Raw genomic sequence first — 12,022 nt, forward strand, 5'->3', positions numbered from 1 at the left:
TGATAAATCGTAACCACACTGAGCACACAACTCTGCCTAGCTTACAAAGGCAAAAAAAAAATAATCACAAAATAAAAAGCAGGAAAGAGTAATAATATTAGAAGTCACCTGTACAAAGCTCTCACTCTAACAGGGTAAAGCACTTGATTACATTACAGTATGCTGCATAAATGAATTATTGATCTCTAGGCTCAGCATTGCAAGAACTGTATGATTTGACAGGAGAATAAATAAAAACAAAACAAGCATGCATTTTCTTTTGAAGTTTCCATAATTACATACAAGCAAGTTCTGTCATTTCAGAGGTATCCATAAACTGATGTTATTAAACTTAGAGGAAACCAAGAAATAATCTTCTGAAAGCTGTATGTGAAACCCAGACAACAGCAATGTTAACCCTCCTATCAAGCTTCATAGAAAGGTTTCAGCTTTATTTACGCAAACCAAAACCAAAAACTGAGAACTCTCTCCTCCAGTAATATCATACTGACATAAGTCAGACAGTAAAAAGTAAACTGATATGTTACCAACAAGGGAGCTAAACTGTTGTATTACAAATAATTGTGGTCTAAATACTTGCTAAAACTAAATGCATATTCACAAAAGCTATCTGGAGTCAGAGACCACAGTCATCAAAATGTGTGATTTTTTAGGAAACAATGACACCTCTCAGCATTTTGGATTACTGTTACCTTTCCACCTGCAATCCCTGTTAACTGGTTTTCAGAGACCAGCTCTCACTGCCAAGCTGGACATGGACACACCACTCCCCCACATGCGCCTCTAAACCCTGATTAGCTAAAACTGAGTAAGCAAAGTGGTGTCACGGAAAACCAAGGTGCACTCACCGTTCCGACTTTCTTCATCAATAGGAACTATTGTGGCTGGAGGACCTGTTCTGGCCAATTTGCAATCTATAAAGATGAAAAGAGAAGTTATTTCTAATTCCAGAAGAAGGATCTTGGGGGTTTTGTTGCTGTTTTTTTAAAACCAGTCAGGATGTTCAGCATACCAAAGACAAGTATTTACTTACATAAGACGTATGTATGAGCTACAAAGCTAAGTATACTCACAGAGGATCAAAATCTGAGCTCTTTGCCTATCCCTTACTCAGATAAACTTCATAAAACAAGGGAGAATCTGATGACAAAGGCTTTAACGTCTCAGATAGTGATCCATATTTAAAACAAACACTTAAACAGCAAAAATTGAATATAGTTTGTTCTGTTATCTCTTATGTCAGCCTTCCTTTCCATGTCATGAACATACATACCCTGGATCTTTGTCACATACCACCACAATACAGTCTGATGGCTACACTAATAAACCTGTTCATGTCTTGCTCTAGAGATACCACCAGGGATCTCAGTGAAGCAGAAGCCTTTCAGGACAGAGATAATACAATGGTAAGTTAACCCAAATAAATAACAAAGAAATTATTAAAAGGTGTAAATTGCAATTAAAGCTTCACAACAAAAACAAACATAATCTGAATGTAATCGCAAGAAAAGGATCTAATTAAAGAGAGTGAACAGAATTTTAATAATGTTCTAAGGAAAATAAAAATTAAGAACAGACAAGCAATGTTCAGGAAGTTACGTTTTGCCATCTTACCCTCATATTGCCAGTCTGGAGTCAAAAGTTTAGTCATCAATGGAAGCAGAGCAGAATAACGAAAGAAAATAAGTAAGATTTTGTTGGTTTACTAAAAGATAGGTTCAAAGACAAAGCAGTACATGCAGATCTAGCAAATACATAGGTGTAGTCTTAAAATACATAAAAGCATGTATACTACCTGTGATTATTGTACTTTGTGAACAATTTGTATTTTACATTAAATAGAGGAAAAATATTACCTCTTTAAAGCATACAGAAATAAAAGGTAATTAAGCAGCGCTTTTCATTTTCAAAGAGCCTCACAGTATCGATGAAACTACATGATAAAAAGACAATTACTCTCCTTCCCATTTAACCATGGAGAACTGTATACGAAACTGCAGTTATTTAAGACATGTAGATGCTACTCTGATCCTCCTGACATGGACCCGGCTGTGTGGATGGCTAATTGGTATCTAGCCAAGGAAAGAAATGCTGGAGTATCACTGTTTTTCATGGGGATTTTTTAGGGGGTTTTGGTGGGTTTTTGGTGTTTGGTTTTGGGGGGGTGGGGGGTGGGGTGGGTGTGGTGGGGCGTTGGTTTTGTTTGGAAAGGTTTAAATGCTTTACACAAAAATCTCAACAGAAAATCATCTGTAAGTTAAACACAAGAGCAAGCTGAGGTAAAATGCTATTTCCCAGCTTATGGAAAAAAAATTACACATTCATAGACTTCAAAAGAATTACGCTGCAGCTAATTACAGACAGTAATTATCCCAGCACAGACAAGACCTATGAAGGAAGATCAAAACAGTGAAGCATTTACTCAGATCTCAATTTAGGTGAAGCCTCTAAATCTAAAGGACATCTCTGTGGCATGATAATTTCCTCTAGCAACAGCTTTGCTATTCAGCTGATGAGTTTGACTGCAAGACCAAACTTCCAAACACCAAACTTCTAAACACCAAGGGCAAGGATTGATAGCATGGCATTCCTTCAGGCTGAATATTTATGAACAGCCTGAACGACACCTGAATTAATACTAACGATAACACAGTCACACTATGTCCTGGTTTCAGCTGGGACAGAATTAATTTTCTTCTTAGTAGCTGGCACAGTCGGTATTTTAGATTTAGGATGAGAATAATGCTGATCACACACTGATGTTCTAGTTGTTGCTAAGTAGTGCTTACCCCAACTCAAGGGCTTTTCAAGTTTCCCATGTTCCACCAGGAGCAGATGCACAAGAAGCCAGGAGGGAGCAGAGCCAGGACAGCTGACCTGAACTAGCCAAAGGGATATTCCATACCACAGAACACCATGCCCAATGTATAAACAGGGGGAGTTGGCCAGGGGTGGCTGATTGCTGCTCAGGGACTGATGAACAGCTATATTGTGCATAATTTTTTTTTTTTTCCCCTTGGGTTTTATTCCTCTCTCTCCTTCTCCTCCTCTTTACAAATACTATTGCTGTTGTTATTAATTTTACTTTATTTCAACTATTAAACTGTTCTTATCTCAACCCACTGTTTTTACCTTTTTCCAGTTCCCCATTCCTATCCCACCACAGACAGGGAAGAATGAGTGAGCAGTTGCATGGTACTTGGTTGACAGCTAGGGTTAAACCACAACACACAAAAGTAAATATTTTTTATTTTATTTTATTTTATTAAGACAAACAGGCAACCCTTGCTCTGAAGGTAAAATACAAAGAGCTTGTGTGGATACCCACTCACTCCCTTACATCGGTGACACTGCTTGTAGAGTTTCAAGAGTCCACTTGGTTCACTATTCTAAGCAGTTTAAATAAAATTATTTTATTAACAGATTCTCAGTACTTATTCCTTTTGTTACTCTACGCTTTAGTTTGAAACAAAAATTGAACATTTTCTGCTGATAATTTTAAAGCTTTTTGTTTTGAAGGCATTAACAGAGCAAAACAGATCATCTGAAAAACTACACCTTTCATTTCACCGTAGTTTCCTACGAGCATATCATGTGGGAAAATAAGTAACGTTGGCATATCCACACAAAAAAAGGATTTTTCCCCCTGCTCTTATTTTTTTCGCTGGATGCAATAGCAGGACTGTAACAGCACAACTCTACCTTTTTCTAGAGATGTGTCACAATTTTCTAGGAGTTTATATTCTCCTAACTGAACGACCCTTCTACAAACTCTTTGTTAGGGCAGCAAAGCTCACTGATACAAATTTTTACTGATACTTTGTTTTCAAAAATCGTTCACCACTGAACAGCAATTACTGCACAAATAACCCAAACGAAACCCAAAGCAGGGGCAAATTTTAATTTTAAAGATTGCATGTGCCTTACCAAAAGTATAATCATGACTTTTTTGGAAAGCTTAATGAGCTTTTTCACCATCATCTACGTTTCCATGATGATGTTTTCTCCTTGCTGGGTGTCTCAATTAAAAGTTCACTGAAATCAGGCCAACCTCTAGTTCCATTCTTCAAAAAGCAAATAACCAAAATTACAAGTCAATCACATGCTAGTGCCCTTTTCATGTGATTGGTTTTACATGAAACACATCAGGATTTCCAGAATTATAATCAAAGTCATTATATCTTATGTTTAAAATCAATGTTCAGCATCGAAATCTGGATATAGATAGTCTCAGAGAAAAGACAGACTATACAGTTCAGCAGTTTGCAGAGAATTTATTGCAAGTATGAGCAGGTGAAGCAATAAAATTTATAATGAGCATAGCCAAGGGAAGAAAAAAATAAACAGGATGTGTAGTAGAAATCTTGCTGTGGATTACTGTCATGGCACCAATAAAAAAAATGTTTGAAGAAACATGTAGTTTTATTGCATAGATGAGAGTTCACAGATTGCTTCATACAATTTCCACCATGTCAGTACTAGCCAAACATCCGATTGCTTTTTAAGATGCATGTCACATCTCCCCCTCCCCTTCTCAAAGGCCAAACCAAATAATGCCACAGCCTCATTTAGTTTCACATTCATCACCATACACTGAACACATAAATCTAAAATTGTTAACTTACACAAGCTGCCGATTCAAAGGGAGACAATCAACTAAAAAAAGTTACATGTTGTTAATACATGGGTGGTTCCTTTTTTTTCCTTGCAAAATACAAACAGTAAGCAGCAGCAATAAGACCTCAGTGATAAGTCAAGCACTGTGTTGCATCACCAGGCACCAGCGAGACCTGGTGGGAAACACTGGATACATGAAAAAGAACATCTTTAGACTGAGCCAGGTGCACAGAAAGGTTATTCCCATCATCAGGAGGATAGAGTCCATCCTATAAAGATGACAGAAGCCTGAATTAATTAGTCTAGGAAAATTAAAGCTCTATAGAAATATACTTGAGTAAACATCAAGGAGGAAAAATGAGTGAAACTAAAGACCAACACCAGTGCAAACACTAAGTACAAAGGAGAAATGGCTGCATGCTGCCCACGAAGTTAAAAAAAAAATATGTTTCCAGCCCAAACTTGTTTTTTTGGGGACTTTTTTTTTTTTTTTTTTGGGGGGGGGGGGGGGGGGGGCGGCAGACAAAATAGATCCTTGAATGCTTTTCCACAGCAGGAACAGCACAGAGATGTAATTTCATTCAGCTTTTTTTGAAAAATACCTTCATTTGCTTATAAAAAAGATTGCAAGGAATGCTCCTCAGTAATATCATGAGATGGGGTTCAGTTTTTCTCAATTTTTATTTGAATGTTCCTCAACAGAAATTATTTCAGCAGTAACAGATTACTTTATTCAATACAAACAAACCTAGATAATTTCAGCACCAAAGGTGACTTACAAAGGAAACACTCACACAACACTTTACTTGCCTGTTCTTCTGTTTTAAAGTGCTCTATATCTGATTGTGCGCCTCAATTATTCAATATTGTAATTATTTCAATTTCACACTGCAGATTATTACCAGAATATTTACATGCACCTAAGTAACAGACCAACATTTTAATAAAACTATTGCAATCGCTAAGACAGGATGGTTTCCTTCCATCACATAGTTTATTTGCAAAAAGGCTCTGTGCCACATCAAACAGCAGCCAGCAAGCAGTAGCAGGGAACACCACCACACAGAGGGAGGCTGTCTGACTTGTCTTACCCATAGACCAAACCTCTGCTCTGCTGGAAGCACAGGGAGAAGTAACACACTGAACCATGGTCTATTTCTTCTACATTTGCTTTTTAAAACTTTTTCAAAAACAAGGCAAGTTCTCCTTGAAATTCCTGGGCATAACAGAGCAGTCATGGAAGTAAAATCATGCTAAATTGAACATACTTTAAGGCAGAAAAGGCCCTCCATAAATGAGCTTCCCTATCTACAGGTTTCACAATGTGTTTTATGTTTAAGCAGCAGTGCTGGTAAATGTAATCTCGATGTAGCAGTGCCCTCCTACCAGCCCCAAGTGCCTTACAAAAATGCAGTAGGCATCAAGCAAATAAAACTTAGTACAAAACAACAAGCTAGGAAGGCTTTCCTAAATGCTCACAAAAAAGCATTTTTGTTCCTGTCATTAACTTCACTGTTCCATCTAACTAGTATATTTGCTTTAAAATTACATGATCAAGACAAAGGCAGATAAATAAAGGGCCTGTTTCCTTGGGAGTATAGTGAAAATCTATTTAACAAACTCTTCATGGAACAGTTACATGGCTCAGATCCATTTGGTTCTGATGGCTAATTTTCATTATTCTAATTTTTATTTATTTTTAATGAGATGGCTTAGAGGAAACCCTCAAACAGTGTTCTAAGTAAGATGTTGAGTAAGGTCACACAGCCTGAGCCAAAACAAAAACAAACATAACTTGAATAATCCCATATTCTGTCAATGGAGAGCTGCCTGACCATCTTCCTTTCACCTTGCCTTTGCCCTCTCAAAGGCACTTCCCATCCAAAGGTCACATTACTTCAAATACTCTATTTCAACTTCACAGACAAAGTAAACAGAAACATCTATGAAAATGAAAATAAACGTCAATGAATTAGCAAATAAGAAACTTCAAGTGTGGGGAACTGACATGGAACACGAAGAGTTCTAAAGACACCTGAGTGAAGGCAGTCACACAAGCAGCCAGGGATTAGACTGCCTGACAGCCAAAGGCCCCTTTCCCAGCACTGCTGCCCCACAGTCGTGGGGGTTTGCAATTAACAGCAGTGCACTTTCTCCTTCTGAACTCTCCTCTTTTCATTCCCACCATCCCGAAGGCCAAGTGCATCCTCCCAGCGCCCCTCTGCCTCAGGTAGGGAGCTCTTTCTCCTGCCATCTCCCAAGAGACTAGTGCCTCCTCAAAGATGTCTTAAAAGGACCTTACAAACAGCTCCTGCTCCTAATCACGAGGGATGCAGCTCTTAGCCACAAACTGTAGATGGAGCTCATGAGGCTACAGTAGCCTTTGCATGTATCTCCTTAACAACATTTTCAATAAGCCCCATATTCATGTATTTGCAAAGACAGCTGTAGCCTCACACATATTTAGAAGCTGTCTAACAATGAAGACCCAAAGTTCTAACTTCACAACGCGGTCACAGTGATCAAAAAGTGTTTGTAACATCCCCCTACTAAACACAACTACTTGGAAACCCCAAATAACCATTTGAATTTCATATATCCCTAAATTCCAGCAAAATACAATATCTGAATTAGCTGTGAACAGTGTCTGAAGTTGGCTGTTCTGATCATTAAATCATATGACTTCAAGGCATCCAATTTCATCAGCTACTTAATAGTAATAAAAATGACTTGCCCCACAAAGTCTTATAAATTTAAGTGACTATAACCAAAAAAAGGTGTCCCACAACACTTGAGAGGGGATTTGTGATCCCAGTAATAGCACACAACTTTAAGAAAGTTTCAATAACTTAGTCCTACCGCATCAAAGACAGCAAGAGTTATACCCTGACCAGAAAAATAATCCTAAGCGACCTGTCCTGCAGGGAGCACAGCATGCTCCTCTGGAAAACAAACAGCCAACCTTAACCTTTCTGGGGACATTATTCTGTGAAATAACTGTCACCTGCTAAGTGCTCCTGAAATAAAAACAAAAAAAAAAAATCCAATTCAATATGCTAATTACCAACTCTTCTTCCAGCTGCTTCAGGAATACACAATTATTAAAATTATTTTACATTTTATGTTGTATTTTGCTTTTATATATTCAGGAGTAGTTTAGTTTTATTCAAACGAATAGTCACAGGGAGTACAACAGGCAACCTCAAACTGACTCAGTTTCTAGCAGATACGCAGCCTGATTTAAAAAAAAAAGTTATTAAAATTCTATTCACTAACTACTAAAAGAAATTATTTTATTTGTTGGAAAGAATAAAATCTCATTCTTGACTTTGTCACTGGAACAAAGATCAGACTCTATTACTTCAGCATCAATCCCTTACCTAGAGCATCTCCCTGGGTCAGGAAACTTGCACCATGTGATTACTCTATTACTTATGTTTCAGCCACTCCTGTTGTATTAATGAAGTTCAGAATGTTAAACTTAACAATTACTCGGTATTTGCATGAACATTTAATCCAAGCTGAAAATGTTGTGAAAGGTGGTGTTGGTCACACTTAAACAGCTTTCCTGTGAAGCTGTGAACTCAAGAGACAGAATTCAGGCCTGGCAACTCCGACACACTGAATAAAGCCATGTTCATTCAACACTGAACACTTAAACCTATCCTTCAAGCACAGCTCACAAAAGCAATGTTCCAAGAATAGGGTATTAACTCTTACTTGTTTTCTTTCTGTTAATTTGTCCAAACTCCTCCTGAAACCATGAAAGTGTGCAGTATCTACAACACCTTAGAGCAGGCTAATTTTGAACCTATTCACTGCTTGTTCATTCACATGGTGCCACCTCATCATGGTGCAGGAAGAAGCAGTACCCAACCATTCCCTACTGACCCTCTACACCCTCTATGACTTCAATAAACCATTTTGTAAACCCTAAATATTGCAGTAAACAATTATTTAAAGTGAGTTCGGGATTCTGATCCAATTCAGTGACTATGTGCTATGAATAACAAAAATAGCAATATGGAAAGTTTAATATTAAAATTAGTTGCCATCTTTAAACAAACTCATTGCAACTCTGGAGCCTCTAGGCAAAGAGCCCTACTGATGCCTCAGAATCGCCACCAATTGCACTGCGATAATTTTTAAGCCATATGTGCAAATGTTTTACAATAAGGCACATTAACAACATAGAGGACCAGTCAGCTTAACCCCTCTTTAATGATGAACACAAGCAACAGTTTTCAGGCTAACACCGTATATACCATACAATACTATATCAGACATACTGTGGCAGTTTAAGATGTCACTGTCTCACAGCTGGAGAAAAAGTCCTCCCTACTGCTGACCTGGCAAAGCAGAGCACATTGACATTTGAACTAAGCCAGCTCATTTTGTCCTGACATCCCAGAGGTGACTCTATGCAGTCTTTTAATTTGGCTTAACTGTTTGAATAATAGCAGCTGATGACAAAGCAGTACAAATGACTGGCAAGTGAAATGTGAGGCTCTGAAACCTTGATCACCCCTGCAGAGTCTGAAGCAGCTGTCCAACCATAGGATAACTCACACATAATTTCTGAGTATTGAAATTACAGGTCCAGCTGCCTACCTGTGGTCTGCACCAAAGCAGACAGTAAAGCCACCTTATTTGCTACACATGCAATTATAGAGAAAACCTTCGGTAGTTCAACACTGAATGCTGGGAAACCAACCTCTGTAATAATGAAGCACTGACAAGCCATTTGGTACTACACAAAGCCTGTCAGCAAGCCAGCCAAAACCGTTTTCCAGAGCCAGAAGAGTGGGAGCACAGTTAGAGAAAATCCTGAAGGAACAGAGAGTTTTCTAGTACCTAGAGTGGAGCTAAAAGGCTAAATCTTTTTGGTTTCATTCTTCCCCTCTGCATTTACATGCATTTCAATTTTGCTCTGATGAGAATAAAACAAAGGCAATACTCAACATTCAACAGTGCTCCTTAGTTCAGTGAGAGCAGTAAGCATTATGCAGTAGTCTTAATTTCAAGCATACTTTTTTCTTCAACACTGACCCTTTCTGTCCATGTTGAGAAAGGAAAAAAGAGCTTGTGAAAGAGGGTTTAGGAAGTCAAAGTATTTAAAGCTTTTCTTTTCCCCCTTTCTTCTGTACTGTTAGGCACAAAAACCCTTGCATAAAAGTCTCAGATGTATACAGCAAGAACCACTAAATCCAGTCCTCAAGCCTGAGTCACCAATAATACTGTGGCCATTTTAATTATGAAATTAATAAGAAGTCATTAATAAAAAAATAAACTATTTCTGCCTGATAACTGACCGGAAATTAAAGAGTTTGTGCATGTGCCACACACACACACAAAAAAAAACCCAAAAGTGTGACAGAATAAAGCCAGAACACCTGTACTAACTGATTTACCAAAATGTTGCCAGAACAGCAAGTGCCACGAGGGCAGGTTCTGAACTTCTGGGGAGGCTGGAGACTGTGCAAGCTACTGAGAAAGCCTGTTTCAAGAGAAGTGGTTCACAAAACTGAGTATCAGCAAATACAGTAAAACTTCAAGCCTGTGTGTTTTTATAGATTGAAATTCCCAGCAAAGCTCTTGGGAGTTTGCAATATACTGGGAAAGGGATAGTGTATTCTTTGCTTTAGTTAAATTGGAGATGCAAGAACTGAAATTCTAACAGACTGTGGCATTGGCTGAGGCTAAAGCACCCCCACATTTAAATCTGCTGGAAAATTTATTTCTGTTTTCAGATGCACTGTCAGAAATGCCCCAATTGCTCATTAAGTAAATAGTTCTTTGAAAGACCTTATACTTATCTCCATGGTTTTTACTTCCACGATTCAGCAGGGAACACTCACAGAAAACCCCCGTGAAAGTCTCTAAACACTTCTATTTACAGAACAAGGTTCCTAATGAAGAGCTACATAGAACCATATATTTGAGTAACTAAGCAACCCAGTTTAAGGGGAAAATGTCCTGTCTTGTTTCCTGTGTGACTGAATTCAGAACTACAGCTGTGCAATTTAGGATAAGCTTGGCATAACCTTTACATTAGCAGGCTTGTACTACAATTGCTCTGTATTGAAAATAGCATAAGAAGGGCTTTCACAGGCTATTTTCAGCTCTTCCTGACAGACATCTCTAATTGTAGAAACTGGGAAGGAACGACAGCAAACTTGAGTTTGATTCAAACACACTTCTTAAATCTACACTGAATTTCTGTGCTTTGATTCAGAGTGTCTCAGTTAAGCACTACTCTAAAATTCATAGCACAGAAACTCAAAGACCAAAGTGAAAGATGAGCTAAATGTTGAAATCTGACTGTAGCTGAATTTGGGTATGGTTTTGTTTTTAAGTGGACAAAAAGCAAGGCTGATGGATAATAAAGTATAAAAAAGACATAAACTAAATAAAGAGTATTATTGTAAGCTCTTGTTCCCCCACAGCCTCAGAAAATGTGCTTTTATATAGAATATGCAACCTGATCAGCGGATTTATTTTGTGGCTTTATTTTTCCATTCTTCCAACTCTTTTTTTCACAGATATATTATCTATAAAGGGTTTGGTACGTGAAAATTGCCTTGCAAGTGCTGTGGATTGCTATTTTACTTTTACAGCTTTAGAAAAATGCAGTACTATCCATCTTTTAGGCAATACTCTTTTAGATTGAAATAACTTTCCATTTTACAAGCAGTTGACAGTGTCTTTAAAATCACACTTCTGCCTGAAAACACTGTAAAACACATAAAAATATGATATTATGCCAGGTAGCACCTAAAATTGCTATTACCAAAAGTGATTTTTAAGAGCGTTAAAACACACTGGATGACTCAAGAATAGCTGCAATATCTTCAGAAGTGCTTAGAATCCAAAAGTTGACTAAACCTCCTTTTAACCATTACTATGCACTGAGCATTACAATGTCATGATTTTTTCAGTATTTTTGAAATTTCATTTTCCCTATTACTTGTGTGATGCATTTAAGACAAATTTCATACAGGAGCACACAAAAAAAAAAAACCCAACCCAAAAACCTGCTTAATTTGGAATTAAACAATCCAGATACTAGAAGTAAATTTTAAAGTCAAAGCATTTTAACTACAAGTACAAGCAACTCCGGAAAAAGCAGCTGGAGATACTTGCAACCTTTCATATTGCTGAAACTTCTTTACATACAAATAAAAAAGGATTAGCTTTTACTAACTGAAACATGGGACACAGCTAAACTGTCTATAGATGAGCTAATACTATTCAGCCTTCCCGGTTCCTAAAGTGTAAATTTGTGACTTTTAGACTATCGGCTCAATATTAAGGTTTATTGCCACTGAAATAGAATTACCAGGCTTTTGTTCCCCTGAACAGGTTCCTTTATGCCAGTCCCAGACTCTTTGTACACAAGACAGGG

At 37.7% G+C, this 12,022-nt stretch overlaps 1 protein-coding gene across 7 annotated transcripts in view; it reads right to left on the reverse strand.

The window, feature by feature from the left end:
• PCDH15 (protocadherin related 15) overlaps positions 1–12,022 on the reverse strand; it is a 443,438-nt gene that overhangs the window by 340,721 nt on the left and 90,695 nt on the right. For 4 of the 7 annotated variants that reach the window (XM_056352005.1, XM_056352009.1, XM_056352002.1 and 1 more), the window contains exons 3-4: positions 1,615–1,629; positions 849–914 (exon numbers count right to left, since the gene is read on the reverse strand). In XM_056352005.1, the coding sequence (XP_056207980.1) occupies positions 849–914; positions 1,615–1,629 (81 nt within the window). The remainder of the gene's footprint in view (positions 1–848; positions 915–1,614; positions 1,630–12,022) is intronic. The other 3 variants (XM_056352006.1, XM_056352010.1, XM_056352007.1) reach the window with 1 other exon arrangement.

This window comes from Falco biarmicus, chromosome 9, assembly GCF_023638135.1.
Source record: "Falco biarmicus isolate bFalBia1 chromosome 9, bFalBia1.pri, whole genome shotgun sequence".
Taxonomy (NCBI): Eukaryota; Metazoa; Chordata; class Aves; order Falconiformes; family Falconidae; genus Falco; species Falco biarmicus.